Source organism: Protopterus annectens, chromosome 4.part0 (genome assembly GCF_019279795.1).
Source record: "Protopterus annectens isolate FY-2018-M chromosome 4.part0, PAN1.0, whole genome shotgun sequence".
Lineage (NCBI taxonomy): Eukaryota > Metazoa > Chordata > Ceratodontiformes > Protopteridae > Protopterus > Protopterus annectens.
Window position 1 is genome coordinate 261,474,113 of NC_056733.1, and position 19,531 is coordinate 261,493,643.

The 19,531-nt window shown below is 36.5% G+C and overlaps 1 protein-coding gene across 1 annotated transcript in view; it reads right to left on the reverse strand.

The window, feature by feature from the left end:
• The window catches only part of LOC122800120 (protein kinase C epsilon type-like), a 46,198-nt gene that overhangs the window by 17,652 nt on the left and 9,015 nt on the right, over nucleotides 1-19,531 (reverse strand). Inside the window, exon 2 of the mRNA XM_044069642.1 lies at nucleotides 10,740-10,878. Within this exon, the coding sequence (XP_043925577.1) occupies nucleotides 10,740-10,751 (12 nt within the window). The 5' untranslated portion in view covers nucleotides 10,752-10,878. The remainder of the gene's footprint in view (nucleotides 1-10,739; nucleotides 10,879-19,531) is intronic.

Sequence of the window (19,531 nt, forward strand, 5' to 3'; positions counted from 1 at the left end):
ATCCACAGGTAAAGTAACCAAATGAGCATGTATGATTAGGTGGGCTGATGGGCAGCAGATAAGGTGGCAAAAACTACACAGAAAAAAATGATATAGAATAGCAAAAATAAAGTTGAATGTAACTCAGTTCTGTAAATTAAAGAGAAATATAATTAAGGTGCCAGGCAGTTCATTTTTGCCCTATAACAGAATGCTTTTGTTAAGCTAGAGCCTTTGGTGTAGAAGAATAAAGTAGTGTCTGTGCCCCAAGCAACCCAAGTTCAACTAGCAGTTCAGCTACCTGATGGAACTGATGGGAGAGTATCAAGGATTGATGAGGCCTTTTCTGCTCAACTTTCTGTGAGGGTGTCAGGATGATGCATTGGTGATGAGTGGTCATTCTGGAAATCATGATGGAAACCCTAAGTTAGGCTTGCTGGTGGTTTTGGGAGGCACTACCACCTTAGTGTAGGGGGAATGCTCCTAGTCCACACCTAATAGTAGCCAGTGACCTAGATAGAAAGTACCACACAGGGAATAGGACCACCATTCCAATTAATAAGTCTATACCTCTGCATGCAGCTATGTTGGAGCTCACATCATCACCTCTAATATAACCTCATTCAGAATCTTTTAGCACGGTGAACTGGTGGCCCTAGTGGATGGAATTTAGCTGGTTAATATGCATTGACTGAGGTAGCTAATGGACTCCTGAGGGATGCCATATGGCAGCAGAAGAATCAAGTCCACCTCAGCCTTAGGTAGGTATGGGGCTGCAAATAAATAAATAAGTCAACAAACAAAATAATACTTTACTACTTATTTGGAATTAGCACTCCCATAACTGTAGAGTGCACATGAGAAAGTACTGCAGCCGAGCTTTCATTTACATTTTTAGATACCTCTCAACTGTCCAGAATTTCGCAGAATGTTCAGATTTTTCCTCATATTTTTGGTGTGTTCCTCATAAAATTTGTGGTTTTCTTGCATATCTTTGCGTACTGAAATCACTAAGTAATGACAGATCTTCGAGTTTCAGATGCCATATTCTTCAGAAAATGCATACTAATGCAAAAGCTCTTATTCTAGCAAAATTTTAAGCTTGTACAAGCAATATTTAAAATCTGTCTCTATTTTTTCTCCTCCCCCACCATTATTTTTGGCTTTATCCAGAAATCTTGAGTTAGGAGATTGAGAGGTATGTTCTGGACAGATATGTCATGCCATGATATACCACGAGATTAGTAAGGTCATTAGAAGAAAATGGGATATATATGGAATACTGCACTCTAAAAGACCATGGCTACTGTTCCTCTGAAACTTGGAAATGCAAATGTCTGTATTCCAGTTGATAGATTTCACTTCTAGTATTTCCTTACTTTACACAAGTACCTCAGGGGCCACTGAACCTTGGGAAAATTAGTTGCCTAATAACCCAGTGTTCTGGTGTTTCAGCCAAATGAAATTAGATTCTATTTTATTAATTTGTTTATCCACTAAGCACAAAATGGAATAAAACAGATGAACACAGTGAAGACAAAACCTAAATAAAACAAATGAGGTTATTCTCTGGGAACATGGCAAGCGTTATAAGAGCAGTATAAACAGTATCTGTGTTTTCTCACACAGCAGTTTTCCTACCTTCTACTCTCTAAAGTCTATTCACAACAAATAAAACAAATAAATGCAGCCAGCTAATAGTCACTTGAGAAAGATGCAGTTTGTCCCATTGATTCTTTCTTGGGACCTTCTTTCTCAGGTTTGTCTAGATTTGGTGAAGTTATCTCTTTTCCTTTAAAAAGGTGAAGTGAACCAATATGATGAACATCTTACATTACAAAAACAAAAACAAACAAAATAAATAAAGGGAACTAAAACAACTTAAGCTACAATCACTTTGCTATCATTGCAGGCCACTATACTGAAATGTTAATGCATTTCATTACTTTAAGAATAACTGTGATTAAAGAAATAAGCTTCATGCCATTTATGGAAAATACATTGTCAGATATTTAACTATTATTTGAAAAGACCTGAATCTATTCTGTATTCAAAAACTTGGCAAGGAATGCAATTCAGTGGTGGTCTGCTCTTCTGGATTCCATATAGGATATTGTAAATCAACACTGATTTGCCAGTTTAGCTTCAACTTAGATTTTATTGTAGGGGATACATAAAACTGAAGCAGTACAATTTCAGTGATTAAAAACAGCAAATAACAGAGAGCATGTAAGGTTATTTACAATGGAAAATGAGAAAAGAGCTCTGTAGCAAGTAAGCAAGTAAACTGCAGGACTCACTAAATAACACAGCAACAGAACATTAACAAACAGCCACTTCTAAAATACACGTTTCACTATTAAAGCCAACAATGTCCCAGGTTGCAATGCAAAGGTCTCACATAGTAACCCAAGAATTTCCCATCAGTTCAACCACAAAGGCAAGATGTAAAAAATGTTCCAATCCAAAGGCCCAAAACATGCTCCTCCAGAATGCCCATGTGTACATCTAACTGCATCGTGATGACTTTCATTATCATCTGACCCCAAAACATGCCAAAAGTCGATGCTCTCTCACTTAGTAAGTTCAGTTACCAGTGACTGAGTACATTGCCTGGATGCCAGAAAGAAGAAACAAAGAGAGCCTGAAAGATAATCAACTAGTAAATGTAAAGAGAAAGCACTGACTGGAAAGAATCATGTAGCTGTTCAGCAAAAAGCAGTTCAAGCTCCAGCTTTGGTGCAAGACAAAGCTTCTGGTAATCTAAAGGAAAAGTAAGTAAAATGTGCTCAGAGCTGATTAAAATAAACAAAACCCTGAAAAAGTATAGCAATCAAATAAGAAAAAAGCAGGAAAAAATAGAATACGTTTTAAACAGATATTCAGATGAGATGATAAAACTGCAAAGGTCAGAGATCAAAATGAAGAAAATGCTGCCTGAGTATGAGTCTGTTTAAGAAGAGATGTTTAAAAACTGGCATAATTAGAGGACAGTGCACATAAGGAAAATCTGAGATTTTCTGCTGTATCAAAGAAACTAGAAGGAACAGATTGTATTAATTTTATGAAGGGACAAATAAGCAACTGAACTGGTATTCTACAGCGTAAACTCTTAATTTAAAGGGTAAACTGTGTGTATGCTCCAACCTGGCCATGAGGAGGTAGCCAAGACCTGTATTAGCAAAGATGCAAACCAACCAGCAGAAAGAGATGATCATGCCAAAACTGTGGCAAAAGGGCAAAGTATTAAAAGCTGCAGACAGTAAAAGTGTTTGTGGAAAATGATTATTCAATGTACACCAGGCAGAAGAGAAACAAATGTGTTCCAGCAATCAGGGAATGTCGAGAGGCAGGTGTGAGATTCAAGCTGCTGTATCCAGCTGTGTACAGAATATTTTTTCCTAGAGGATCAAAGTCATGTTTTGATGCAGAACAGGCTTAGGAGGAAATACAAAAGTTTGTCCAACAAAAAGTGAGCCATCAAGCAAAAGGTGACTCTGATCCTCATTCTTCTAATAGTAAGGCACACAGAGATACTTTGCTAGAGAAACCATTTTGATTGTTCCAAAGGAAAATGCTTGAGAGATACAGAAAAGCACAGAAGTTGAGCAGAAGAATCAGGAATAAGTTGGAATTTTACTATATTCTGGAGTTTGGAGATGGAGATAAACAGGAAGAAGACCACCAACAAGGAAAGTAGTCAACAGATGTGACACAGTAAATCATCAATCGCACTTGTGAAATAAGAAAAAGTTGAAAGAGTAGACTTTTGTTGACTTTGTTAAACTTGTGGGGAACTGAAAGGCATTTGCCTCACTTCATGTCATTAATGTTTAGAAGGACAGTTCATAATAGTGTTTCTATGAAACTTTTCATGATATAAATTGAATGTCTTATAGTAAACCATTTTAGTTGTTTTTGTATGTATTAAAGATGCTAAAGGAAACAGATGCCCCTTTCCCCTCTTTCTTTTTAGTATTGAGAAATTTAGGCATTACAATGCATTAAGAGAGAAAAGGCTAGACAAAAAGCATGTTTAAGTTAGGAGGCAGTGATCTTGGTTGTTGAGGTGGGGGTGGGGTGCAAAAGTACACAGATCGTAATATACAAAGAGCTGATATGTTTTCTCTTACTTTTGCATAAATTAATGTATGGATGAAGACCCTTAGCTTAATCTAATAACACGTTTTAAGTAGAAACAAGTAAATAAGAGAACACTGAATATATTGAAACATTTTCTGTTGGCAATAAATCTTTCTTATTGTCTTTAGAATCTTGCAGGTGAGGACTATCTTTTTTATCTGATGTTTCCATTGATGCAAGCCAATTATAGGGCAATAAAAAAGTCAAAACATTGTTTCTTAAAGATTAAAAGTTAATGTTTTCTGAAAACATGAAAGTTGTTTTTCACATCTGGGATGGGAATAAAGATAAAAAAGAACAGAATAGCATGTATCATAGCATGGATAACTTCAACTTTAGTTTAACTAAGGCATGCATTTGCTGCTGTTTATTTCAAGCAATTGTTCCTATCAGAAGTGTTGTTTCATTATTTGAAGATGTACATAGTTTTGTGTGTTTGTATTAAGCTAACAGGTTCTGGGGCTGTTCTGGGGGGTGTTCATTTTTTTGAGTTTTCATTAAAACAATTAGCCTTGAAAATGTGGCATAGGTTCCAATGTTGATGATAAGAAAAAAACTGTATAAAAGATCAACCTGCCAAACATTGGTGGGTACATGTATCACAAAAGATGGAAAAATACTTCTCATTGTAATAGTGACACTTTCTATATAGGTTCATGGGTTCATAGATTAGTACTAGGCTAACTACCCTTGCAAGCCATTTTAAGCCTAGCTAAGTATCCCATGTGAGAATTGAACCCTGCACCTTGTGCTCCTAAGGCAAACATCTTAACGATTAGGCCACCTATCTTAGAATTTGAATGGCCTCATAGGTACAGACAAAAAGGAAAAGAAAACTATATTAAGAAATTAGGGACAAAGGAAAAGATGAGTACTAATATTGCTAGAGGAGCTCCAATAGTGAGAGAGGAGGAAAAAAGATAATAATGGCAGATTTCTGGTAGTAAGGGGATACTGACAAAGGATGATGATTACACTGGTGTGTGTTTATATTCCACCTAAAACTGCTATTATGGAGCTTAAAATTTTGGGAGGAATAATCAGCTTTCAGCAGTGAATATTACTTATAGACTGAGACTGGAATTTGATTTGCAACAATAAGGAAGTATCTGGTGAAACTAGAATGGAAAATATAACAAAAGAAGAAATTTATGAAAATACTTGATATGAAAGACATGAAATCAGCAGTATGAACTCTTACATATCATTTCCTAAGGTACAATAACTGGGCTAGACTAAACAGAAAGTCTATTTCACAGGAACATGTGCATTTAGTTGAGAACTTTGACACACATCCAATAACTATTTCAGATTCATGTGCTAATAATTGTAAAGATAAAAATGCAGGATAAACAAGTAAAGATGAAACATTGGCACTTTCCCACCTACTTGTTAAAAAGAGAGGAATTAAAGAATAGGTAATGGAAATTATTTGTTTGTTATTCGCGATAAGGATCTGCAGGTGAGTCTCCACAAATAGATGGTATTCCTGTAGAAGTTTGGAAGTTTTTAAAGGGAGGGAAAGCACCAACATCCTACAAAAAAGGCTGTGATGGTTGCAATACCTAAAGACAGTAAAGACACATCAGATCCAGCCTCATACAGGCCCATTTCAATTTTAAACCATGATTATAAAGTGTTTATGTCTATAATGGCTAAAAGAATGGCACAGGTGTTACCAAAACTCATAGATATGGATCAATGTGGTTTTGTGGAAGGGAGGCAAACATTTGACAATATTAATAGAACAATGATGATCCAGAGTGAAGCAGAATGTAAGAAAATGCCACAGTTGTTAGTGAGCCTTGCTATACAGAAAGCATTCTACAGATTACAAGAATAATTAGGAAGATATGTGAGTGATCATAGGCATAAATCAAAGTGGGAGAGTTCATCTCTGATAAATTGAATGTAAACAGAGGAACTAGGCAGGGATGCCCTCTTTCCCCTTTATTTTTGCATTATATTTAGAGCTGTTGACAATGAAAATAAGGGACTCATGAATTCAAGGATATAATTGGTACAGTATTCAGGAAAAGTTTTCTTTATTTGCAGATGATATTATTTTATAACTGATAAAACCAGAGAAAGCACATCTCAGTGTTATAGAACATTCTGAGAGAATTCTGTTTTGTTGTTTTCGGGGAGGGGTATAAAATTAATGAAGATAAAACAAATGCTATAGCTGTAAACTATGTACCCCCAAATAAATCACTTCAGCAATACCCATATTTATAGGGACATGATAGAATGAGTCATTTAGGAGTATGAGTTAAAAAGGATGATATTATGGCAGTTAAAGGTATGTGGGGAGAGACTAAATAAAAGATAATGCAAAAACTAAGAAACTGGAGGTTCTTGCCTATGGATATGGATAGCAAGAATCAAGCAGAAAAATGTTTTAGTTACTTTAGTTCTATACACAGGTCAGGCTTATTTTTATCATCCTGAGGAGATGTTGTGGATAATAATTAATAAAGGGTTGACCAATTTTATCTATGAGTGGAAGAGGACAAGAGTCAAGTGGGATAAGCTGATCCTTCCAATAGAACAAGGTGGCTTATGATTTCCTGATTTGAAGGGATATTTTAGAGCTACACAGTTAAGGCTCTTATATATAACAAGAGCAGAAAGCTACAATTCAACAATTCAAAGCGGAAAGCAATGATGAAGCAGGGGGAAAATGCAAGAAAAATGGAAAGAGTGGGATTTTGGATGTTGATCCTTAAGGAGACTTAATACAGACTATTATATTCTTAAAGTAGAAGAAAGTATACTAAGAACTAAGCCAACACAGGAATGGAGGGAGGAGATTCTGCTGATCTGGATTATTGCAATTAGAGGTACAGAGAGTGCGCAAGAGGGGGCTGGAATCTACTGGAGGAAGCTGGCAAAACAACCAAGGTATTGGGAACAAATAATTAGAGAGAGAAAGGTAATGGAATGGGAAGAGGCCAATAAGACATTTTGACTGCAGATTAGAGATTGCCTTCCCTATCAGGGATTGATATAAGAGTATAGGAAAAGAAAAAGGGACAGGAGAATCCTAAGTGAAAGACCTGCACTGATTGAGTTTTTAGTTGAGTCTAGAATAGAAACTGCTGTTTAAAAAGGGATAACTAGTAAGACATATAAAATATTGCACGATAACAATATAAATTAGTCAGAGGAGGTCAGAAAAGATTGGGAAGAGATATTAGATAAGCAATTTACAAAGAAAAATGTGAGGACATCTGTATGGCTCCCAAATATGCAACAAGGTCTAAAAGATTTAGGATGTTTTGTCTGGAAGTGATTACATGGGTATATTTATACCCCAAACAGACTGCAAAGAATTTTTCCTCAGGTAGACGGCAAATGTTGGAGGTGTATTGGGGAAGAAAGTTGTACCCTGGAGAATATGCTTAAGAAATGTAATAAGTTGATAGACTTTAAAACTTCCCTGCAAAGTACTTTGTCAGGAATACTGGATGAGGAAATGAATGTAACTAAGGAAATTATTTTTTTTTAGCTGGGATACAGGATCTCAACTGCCTAGATACAGTAAGGCCTTGTTAAGGTTAATTCTGGTGGCTGCTAAAAAAGCAATTACTAGAAAATGGAACTCAAAGTCTAAACCAACAGTGCTTGAAGTAGTGAATATTGTAAAAGAGATAAAAGAAGAAGAAGCATGATCTTTAGACAAGGATAGGAGTAAATTACATAGAAAAAATGGAAATTGTGGGACCAATCGAATGCGTCTTGGTCGAACTTAAAACAACGAAAAGGCAAAATAGCAAAGCAGCTTTTAAGCGAATTCTTTCCCAGGGAAAGAATTTGCTTGGCAGCTTCCATTACTTTGCGTTTTCGGCACTGTAGTGCGATCTCGGAGTTGGTATATTTATGTACGGGGTGTTGGGGGGGGTAAAGTCCCCCACTTTATGCATTCTTTCAATTTTTTTTTTTTTTTTTTTTTTTTGGAACAGCGATTTTTTTTCCTTGGGAAAAAAAAAATCACTGTTCCGAGCATTCGAGATTGTAAGCTTTCGTTTACATGGGGTCGATTATTCATTATTCGCTTTTTTAAGTGTTAGATGATATAATATAGACTCAAATATCAGACTGCTATTGTAAGTCATTTCCTCTCTCCTAGTCAAGCTGATTTGCCATATATGTACTTTCAGTATGTTGGATACAATGTGTAATCTACTACAGACTCTTCTGTCCACTTATTACCATTTTGTGCTCTGAAGTGAACAGTTTCATGCTCGTAGTAAAGCAAAATGATGGCTTCAGCTCTTGTTTTCAATTTTTCGTTCTCAAATTTCTGCTTTATCTTGTTTAGGGTCACAAGGAAACTGGAGCCTTTGTTGCCACTGACTAGGTACACAGCAGAAGAAGTAATCCTCAACTAGGCACCAGTCCATTCCATAATATGCACACACTCATGTACATCCATGGAAATGTTAAAACACTGCCACCTCACCTCTGCCATGCCTTTGGGAATCTGGGAGAAAACTGCAGCATCTAGCTAAAATCCATGTGGATACAGGGAAGACATGCCAACTTTGCACAGAAGGTATGGCACTCCAGCCAGGAGACAACCTGGAGAACTGAGTGTTATGAGACAGCAACATGAACCACTGTGCCACCAAGTGTTATGAGACAGCAACATGAACCACAGTGCCACCGAGAGTTATGTGACAGCAACATGAAGCACTGTGCCACCGAGTGTTATGAGACGGCAACATGAACCACAGTGCCACCGAGTGTTATGAGACAAGAACTTGAACCACTGTGCCACCGAGTGTTGGAGACAGCAACATGAACCACTGTGCCACCGAGTGTTACGAGACAAGAACTTGAACCACTGTGCCACCGAGTGTTGGAGACAGCAACATGAACCACAGTGCCACCGAGTGTTACGAGACAAGAACTTGAACCACTGTGCCACCGAGTGTTGGAGACAGCAACATGAACCACTGTGCCACTGAGTGTTATGAGACAGCAACATGAACCACTGTGCCACTGAGTGCTATGAGACAGCAACATGAACCACAGTGCCACCGAGTGTTGGAGACAGCAACATGAACCACAGTGCCACCGAGTGTTACGAAACAAGAACTTGAACCACTGTGCCACCGAGTGTTGGAGACAGCAACATGAACCACTGTGCCACTGAATGTTATGAGACAGCAACATGAACCACTGTGCCACTGAGTGCTATGAGTCAGCAACATGAACCACAGTGCCACCGAGTGTTATGAGACCGCCACATGAACCACAGTGCCACCAAGTGCTAAGAGATAGCAACATGAACCACAGTGCCACCGAATGCTACAGTGCCACCCTGCTTCATTTCTTCACATGCAGAAATAGTTCCCCTAATTCTGTTATTATTTTGGGACTGAAAGGAATAGGAATATTTGTATCAGAGCATTTATCCAGTTAATAAATAAATAACTCTGAGCTAATCTGTATGCCAGTGGTTGTTTATCTGTTGCACTTTTGTACAGCCAATATTTTAATGTTGTGATTACAAAAATACAGTGAATTATGAACAGCTACTTTCAGATAACAGGTTAGAATTCAGTATTGTATATGGGAGGTTACATTCCCATCTTGAATAAATGCAGTCAAGGATTTGAACTTTAAAATAACTGTACTAGTATGGCAATGTGCTTTTATTTTCAGAACTTCAAAGCAAGGAACCAGATATCAAAGTAACAGAATACATGACCAACCAACCAACAAGCAAAAAAAGAGCCGAACTCCAAAGATAGTTTTTAGTGCTTTCGTTCGCTTTAATCAAACACGAACTTCATCAGAAAACATAAAACACACCTTAGAACCACCCATAAAATACGAAAATCAAAAATACACATGACATATATCCTTCAATAGCACATAAAGAAAAATAAATCATCACAAAAATCACAATTTCCTTAAAGACATATACACATATATTAGAAATATAAATGTATATGTATCTAAAATCTTTGTAATTTTAAAAAACATTTAATGCTTTTGGTCTCGTTGAGTAAGAGAAAGGCATATGACAGCACATATAGGTTAGCGGTATATATCTCACTTCTTAGTACAGAATTCAAAGTGCAAATGTCTATCATTATTTAATGACTGCAGTCCTCAATGATTTGTCATAAAACCACAAATTTTATGAGAGGCAGATGGAAAATGTTATGCAAAACTCTGGACAGTCTTTGAAATTCTAGACAGATGAGAGGTATGGTTACAGGACACTGATGCTAATGATGCTTACATTACATTATATTGCATTTAGCTGAATGAGACAGTAACCCTATCTAGTTTGCCTTTTTAATTTCATTTAACATTCTACCTTCCCTTCATAAAATACAACACTTCAAGTGTGCCATAATTGCATTTAACATTCTACCTTCCCTTCATAAAATACAACACTTCAAGTGTGCCACACTAAGATTTTGGTACAGAAATGACTGTCTTTATTAAATGACTAGAAAATCATGCTTTTATCAAGGTGATTGAGTTTCTGATGTCTGAATTTACATTCCATCTTTATAACAGCATGAGAGTAGTGACTGGGCTCAGCTACAATTGATAGTTCACTGTACTGGCACACACAGATTTAAAATGCTTACCTCAGGAGCCATATAACTTGGTGTGCCGCAGTATGACTTAGTCTTTTCTCCTTTTTTTATTCCTTGTTTGCATATTCCAAAATCAGCTAACTTGCAGTGACCTTCAGCATCAAGTAAGATGTTTTCTGGCTTCACGTCTCTGTAGGTAAATGTCAGTGTGCAAATGCGTTACAAGATGTTTAGACAAAAATATTGTCCTCTTTACTATGCATCACTGGAAAATGCAACAGCCTACTGGTATGAGAGTTATTTTTACAAAACCTTAACATGCATTGGGGTAGAGCAAAATGACAGGGTGGATGCAGCTTAACTTTAGTGCTCCAATTTCCGGAGGAGCAACCAGTACTCATTTTACCTTCAAGTCCATTAATTCAGTTTCCATTCATTCTTGTCTTGTTTCGGCCATAGGCTGTAAGTAGTTCAGTTTTGGAATACATTGTGAAGTGGTGTGAGTTATGGAACATGCATCTTGTAATCTGGCCTTAGATATAAATGAAAAGCTTATTAAGCCGGCAGTACTTATAAACCAAATGTTAGCTGATACTACTGAAATAAAGGCCACATCACCAAAAAAGTAGATGACAGCATTTCCTATTTTGCTGCAAAAGTCTATTCCTGAATCTACCTTTTCCCCAGCAGTAGTGTCAGTGCAAGACCTCTAATGGAAAGTACAAGAGCACCAGATAATTACTGAATGACTGCAGGCATGACTGTTAGATCTTGAAGACCACCACCATAGGAATACTTTACTGGTGGGCTTGAAGAAAGGGACAGAAGTGGATGACTCCTGCAAATTTTTGGAGTGTAACCTTTCAGTGGCAATGCAAATGCTGGGATGTTTATTGATAGTAAGTCAAAACTTAAGGAAAGACAACATCCCAAGTACCTGATCATTCAGCTGCTGAGCTTCACAGATGAGTTTTTATTTATGAGAAGAGAACCCATTTAAATTTATGGGTCAGTCAGTTAAACTGTTCTGGGACTTTTCCAGAGAGACTATACTGAAAAGGAACACATTTTCTGAGATAAGATTGTGTTATAGTAATGTTATCCCTACATTTTTTACAGACCCTACAACTTTTATAATTAAAGTGGAAGTAGAGTTTAGAGGGGGTTGCAAATATACAATCTGCCCTCCAGGCTTTACAGCCTAAATTTTCTGGTAATGATTTGCTTGGTGTCTCACTGCTTAAAGACAGTTCTAAAAGGTCTGGAAGATGTCTGGGTCTTTGGCAAACTATTAAGATGAAGAATAAGTTTGGTGAAAGGTGCAGGGTAAAGGACCCTACTGGACATTGGAAGTTTGGAGCTCTGATTTTATTTAAACACCTTTATTGAATTATCACTTGTGACATAGGCAAATTTACATTTATATAAAAGTAATCAAGCTGTAATAACAAGCTGATGTTTACAAACATTACAATTCACATATATTGCTATGTATCATATAACCTAAGCAACATTACATAAATTATTCAATTCCTGCCCTTTATTTTAAACAAGAAACCTCTTCATTAAACCATCACTTACGACATAGGCAATCATGTTTATATAAATGAAAACAAACCACACCGACACAGTCCTAGTTGGAAGCATTTTACATCACAAACCATACTGATACACTACTATTTGCAAACATTATACATCACTTATAATCCACCCAATCATTTTAAGTCAAATGTTATACAGCTCATTTAAGTCCTGTCTTTTTTTTTAACCTCATTACTCCCCTGTATGTATTGTTCCCACAATTCCCATTTTTCCCTATGTAGTTTGCTCCTACCCTTTTCTAAAGATCTCAGTTCCATTTGTTTTATCTCTGTTACTATATTCGCTATTTCTAGTATAGTTGGTTTAGATTTGATTTCCATTTTCTAGTAACTGCTTTTTTGGCAGCCACCATAATTAGACACAGCAAGGCCTTACCATGTCTAGGCAATTCCGATTCTGTATCATAGCTCAGAAAAATCATATCCCTCTTCACATCAATCTGCCCACCTGGCGTCTCCAACAGTGCATCTCACAGGGAATCCTTAAAGTCTGCCAACTCACCACACTCCCAGAAAATATCTTCCCAATTACCTCTTTCACACCACTAGCATTTGCTGTCTACCTGAGGAAAACTTCTCTGAAGTCTACCTGGGGTATGAAAATATCCATGTAACCATTTCCAAGCAAAAATCTAAAATCTTTATTTTGTTTCATATTTGGGAGACATGCACATATTCTCCCATTGTTTCTTTGTGAATTGCTTATCCAATCTCTCTTCCAATCCTTTATAACCTCCTCTGATTGATTCTTATAGCTATTGTGCAATATTTTATATGCTCTACTAATTATTCCTTTTTTAATGGCAGCTTCTGTTCTAGATTCTACTAAAAAGTCTACCAATGCTGGTCTTTTATTTAGGACCCCCCCCCCATTTATTTCTCTTTACCTCTGATATAAATCCTTGACAAGGAAGAAAATTTCTAACCTGCAGTCCAAATAAATTCTTGGCATCTTCCGATTCTATCATCTTTCCCTCTATAGTTATTTGCTCCCAATACCTTGGTTCCTTTGCCAGTTGTCTGAAATAAATTCCAGCACCCTCTTGCTATTGTCTGTATCCCTAATTGTAGTCACCTCTATCGGCAGAATCTCCTTTCTCCATTCCTGTACTGGCTTTGTTCTTAGAACACTTTCTGCTACTTTATAGATATAATATTCTGTATGATTATTGTCATTCTCCTTAAAGACCTGCATCCAAAATTCCAGTCTCTCCTCGTTTGTTCAGCTTCCCCCCTGTTTCATCATCATCCCTTTCCACTTTGAATTATAGTTTTTTTTCCTGTGCTATGTATAGGAGCCTTACCTGTGTAGCTCTGAAATACTCCTTCAAATCGGGTAATCCCAATCCACCCTGTTGTACTGGAAGAATTAGCTTATCCCACTTGCTCTTGCTGTTTTTCCTTCCCAGATAAAGTTCTTCAGCTCTTTATTAATTGCTATCCACAACTTCTCCTCTGGTTGAAAAAAATATGCCTGACCTGCGTATAAGACTAATGGGACTAAAAACATTTTGACTGCTTGTATCTTACTATCCATATCCATACAACAAAGCTTCTATTTTCTCAGTTTTTGAATTATCTTTTCTTTAGTCTCTTCCTACATATTCTTACTGTCACAACAGAATCGGTTTTAATCCATACTCCTAAATACTTCATTTTATCATGTCCCCATAAATATGGATATTGCTGAACCAATTTATATGTGGGTACGTAATTTACTGCTATTGCCTTTGCTTTAGCTTCATTAATTTTGTATCCCAAAAAGATTTGAAACTGTCTCAAAATGTTCCACAACATGAGGTATAAAATAATATCATCTGCAAATAGAGCCAGCCTTTCTTGACTATCATACCAATTGTATCCTTGAATTTCTGAGTCCCATATTTTCTTTGCCAATGGTTCTAAATATAATGCAAATAACAAAGGGGAAAGATGACATCCCTGCCTGGTTCCTCTGCTCAAGCAGAAATTATCAGAGAGGATCCCACCCACTTTAATTTTCACCTCTGATACCTCATATATCATCCTAATCAACCTTATAATTTTTTCAGGAAATGCAAATGCTTCCATTGCCCTGCTCCTGAAGTCCCAGCTTACTCTGTCAAATGCTTTTTCGGCATTAAGATCCAACAACAGTGGTATTTTCTTGCATTCTGCTTTTCTCTGGATCATCAATGTTCTGTTAATGTTGTCAAATGTTTGCCTACCCCCCACAAAACCACATTGATCCATATATCAATTTTGGAATTACTTTTGCCATTTTATTAGCCATTATAGACATGAAATCTTTATAATCATGGTTTAGTATTGAAATGAGCCTGTATGAAGCTGGATCTGATGGACCTTTACCCTCTTTAGGTATTAAGGCTACCACTGTTTTCTTCCAGGGTGTTGGCACTTCTCCTCTCTTAAAATACTGTTAAACAAAACCTTCCAGATCTGTATCAGTTTTCCCTCCTAGTTTCCAAACTTCCACAGTAATACCATCTATTCCTGGGGACTTTCCTGTAGATGGGTTATGCATCACAATTTTTATCTCATCTCCTCCTATCCTAACCATTAGTAATTGAGCCTTATCTCCCTCTAACTATGGCATATTTAATTCTTCCATAAACATTTACATTTGTATCTTTTCTTCATTTCTGTATTTCTCTGCTTTATACAGACTTTCACAGAATTTCCTAAATATGTCTAATGCCTCCACAGGATCTCTTTTTACCGTCCTTGTTATAGCCTCCCTAAGCTTGGTAACAGCCCTTTCTACTTTCTCTTGCCTGAGTCGTTGTGCTAAAAGTTTTTGTGCTCTAGTGTTATTATCAGTAAACAGTTACTTAATAGCAATCTTTCTAAACTCATGTATATTATAGAGGTACTCCCTTACTTTCTGCTTAGCATTCTGCTGTTGATCCTCTTCTTGTTCTGTGAGATTTCCCATTTTTGGCAATACTTCAAAATTTGTCAGTCCCAATAAATGATTCTTATAACTTCCTAATCATATATTCCTTTATTTCCACCATATTTTAAACTCCACCTTAATTTTATCCCATTCCCTAGTTATATTTTCAGAAGTAATTTATATCCCCTCAAATAGCTCCTGAATAATCTTCACTACCCATTCCTTAAATTTCTTTCTTTTCAACATATAAGTGGGAAACACCAGTGTCTCATTTTTATTTCATTATTCTATATTTTTATTTTAGTTATTTTTGGCGCATGATCTAAAATAGTTATTGAGTGTGTATCAAGACCTTCAATTAAATGTATGTGTTCCTATGAAATGTAAATTCTGTCTAGCCTTGCTCAGTTTTTATATCTTTGGGAATAATATGTAAATTTACCCTGAACTCCTATTACTGAATTCACATCTTCCTTGCCAAATATTTTCATACATTTCTTCAAAAATCTACCCTCCTTTGTTATACTTTGCCTTCTGGGCCCCCAGGCCCATCTTCACTGTTGAAAATCAAATTCCAGTCCCCACCTATAAATAATATTCCTTGCTGAAAACTGATTATTTCTCCCAGAATGTTCTTAAGCTCCATTATAGAAGTTTTAGGTGGAATATAAATACATTCCAGTGTAATCCTCTTCCCTTGCCAGTAGCCCCTTAGCACTACAAATCTGCCATTATTATCTTTTTTTATCCTCTTCTCTCACTGTTGGAGCTCCTCTTACAATGAATATAAGTACTCCTCTTTTCCTTTGTCCTAGATATTCCACTGAATAACCATTCTAAAAACCTTTTGTTTATCAAATACACACGTTCGGTTCTTTCCAAGTGTGTCTCCTGTAACATAGCTATTTGCACTCTACATTGTTTAATATAGTTCACTAGTCTTTCTTTTTTGTATTTAGCTGTGAGACCAATGACATTTAAAGACATTACAGAAAGGAGCATTGTATTAAAAGTTATTATTCCCATCTTTTATGTATAACACCTTTTTTTGTTAGATGTCTAGTTCCATCTTTTGTGTTACATGCATACACTGTCTGGCATGTTAAACCTTTATATAGGTATTTCTTGTCATATTTATTTGAGCCTATATCACATATTACAATTTTTTTGTTTTATTGAAAGCCCTCAAACAAAAAAACAAACAACCCCTAATACCCCCAAAACCTATTAATGTAATACTGATACACAAAAATATGTACATCTTCAAATACTGAAGTTTTATCCTCCTAATAGGAACAAATGCCCCAAACTGGCAACCACACTCACAACCTTGAGTTAACCTAAAAGAAAGGTTATCCATGCTAAGATGCATGGTGCAGCATGTGCTTCTACTAAGTGCTAACTGGTTTTAAGTTATCTTTATAGCTCTCCCAGCTGGGAAAACCCATGAATGCTTTCAGAGAATATTATTTCCTAGCCAGTTTCTTTTCTCTTTTTTTCCCCCAGCAAATCACTTTCCACCAATCTGTAACCAATTTCTCTTTATCAGATTGAATCCATGGAGAAATGAGAAGCAGACAGCTGATTTATCATTATCACATTGTCTCCAGTCAATTTCTCTTTATCAGATTGTTTCCATGGAGACATGAGGGCCAGATACAGAAGTGTTACTAAGCATATATTCATTTGCTAGAAAAAAGCCTAATAATAATAATCAATATTATTTTTCATTTGCATGCTTTTTCTAAAAACTTGTTACTAAATCAATCTAAGGTCCTTAATCCAGTCATTCCCACAGGCAAGAATGAGAAAAAGCACATTATTATTTATTTTTGTCATGCTCTATTAACCAGGCTTTTTTTACATTGCAGTACCTACATTTCTTAAAATTGAACAAGAAAAATAAAGAGAGGAAAGGAGAAAGAAAGGGGGGGACAGCAGTACCTATTTACAATCCCCATTACACTTAAAAATAACTGAGAAAACTTTACTTTATAGCATGCAAAAGAAAACCATACACCACAAAAATAGTACTATTAAGAAAAAAAGTTTTCTTTACTTATAGTTAACTTTCTCCCCTCTCTTCCCCTCCCAAAGCATTTTTATGAACATTAATGAAATGAAGTAGGGCATAAACTTTAGAGTCCCCTACAAGTCCAACGAATTCTGAAAAAAATCCAATATTTCCAGATTTTCTTGTTCTGTCATATTTAACAAATATAATTATTTCACTGTAATCCCACATTAAGTTACTGTTTTTATTACTGTTCATCTCCATCTCCCAAATCCTGTCTCTGCTTCATTTCCAACATACTCTCAAATCTTCTAGTCAACTCTCATGATCCCTTACTTCTCTCCAACATTTTCAGTTGAAAAAGGTTTCACAGGTACAGTCTCTCTGTGGTCTTTATTACCAGAAGAACAGGAAGCAGAATTTCCTTCTGTTTCACAGCTCACTTTTTGTTGGAAAACGTGTGTATTTCTACCTTAGCATGTACTTCATCAAAAAATTATTTTGTCCCTCCAGGGAAGAATGCCTTGAAGACAGCTGGTACAGTAGTCTGAATCTCACACCTGTCCATTGACAGTCCCTGAATAGTGGAATGAATTTGCTCATCTTCTGCCTGGTGTACAATGAGTATTCATTCTCCACAATCACTCTGCTGTCTCCCACTTTTAGTATTTTTCTCCTTCTGCCACAGTTTTGTCAGAATCAACTCCTTCTGCTGCTAGGATTGCATCTTTACTATTAAAGGTCTAGGTTGCTTTCTCATAGCCAGTTTGGAGCATGAATACAATGTGCCTTTTCAACTAACAACTCCTTCTGTAGAATACCAGTCCAGTTGCTTATTTGTGCTTTCATAAAATTAATGCAGTCTGTTCCTCCCAGCTTCTCTGGTATAGCTATGTGTTCTGTCCTCTAATTCTATTATTTTTTTTAAACATCTCTTCCTGAGCACTCATATTCAGCCAACCTTTTCTTCATTTCAGCCTCTGATTTTCGCAGCTTATCACCTCATCTGAATATCTGTTTAAAGCTTTTCTTCCATTTTTTCCAGCCTTTTGTTGTTTGTATTGATATATTCCATCAGTGTTTTGTTTATTTTAACCAGATCTATGTGCAGTTATCTTATATGTTCCTGTAGGTTACTAAAAGTCATGTCTGGAGGTTCAATTGCTTTTTGCTGAACAGCTGCAGAGCTTTCCCCAGTCAGTGTTTCTTTCTCACTTTTTGTATCTGATTTTTTCCAGGTGCTCCGTATTTCTTTTTTCATAGCATCCAGGCAGTACACTTACTATCGAGTTGCTGAAATTTACCCATAAACTCAAAAGTCTACTGGCCTTCTCTGTTAAGTTTCTGTTTTCACACCTGGAGAGCTAGAGTTAAGCTGTTACTCAATGTACAGCCATCTTGGAAGTCCCTTTTGGAGCCCTGATTATAACCAAATCTGCCAATCCTCCACCTAGTTCCAGTATAGTGCATATACTTCCTAAAGAGGTTAGTATCCCAAATTCAATTCCTCATAATGGCCCACAGCAATGGTTGTTTGTAGTGTATATGCCTAATGAAGTCAACATCTTGATGAAGATGAAGGATACAAGACTGGGCACTGCAAACAAGAAGGATGCAGAAGTCAATGTGAAATCATCCAAAGAGCCTATATCTAGGCAAAAGCATGTTCAGTTCTTTTTCAACCCAATGAAGAGGGATATTATGAGATCCCAACTGGTGAGTAAACCTAAAAGTAAGTCTGTAAGGAGAATGCATGACTGAATGTTGTGGTCTACTTTTTCATTCAAACCAGTTCATTGGGGGACTAAGGCCCTGGCACCAAGCAAACAGTAAGTAGTAGTTTAAGGGGTCAGCACTGAATGCAATTAGGCAGCAGGTCTACCTGTAATTGACTTTGATAACCGTATTTAGTGCTTTTACACTATTAACCTGGGATGGAGATGTATGAGGTAATTTATCACTGGGTAACCATTTGAAATGTCAGTACCTGCTAGAGTGAGTCCCAAAACACAGAGACTGAATGTCTGAAAAAACAGCCATACATATACTAAGTCTGAGATGACCATTTTATTTATTATTTATTTGACATTTGTTAACCGAGTTAGTCCAACTGGGCCTTTTTCAGCAGAGACCCAAGAAGAAAAGCTCCACAGATAAATACAAAAACAAAACATCATACAATATGAACATACAAGTGTCTATGCACAGGAGAAACAGAATACAACTTATAACGGAACATGTTAGAATATAAGAGTAATACTGAGGATTTAAACAGCCATGGTACATATTAAGTATATACAATATAATATAAAAAGTTAGATTCTATCTAACA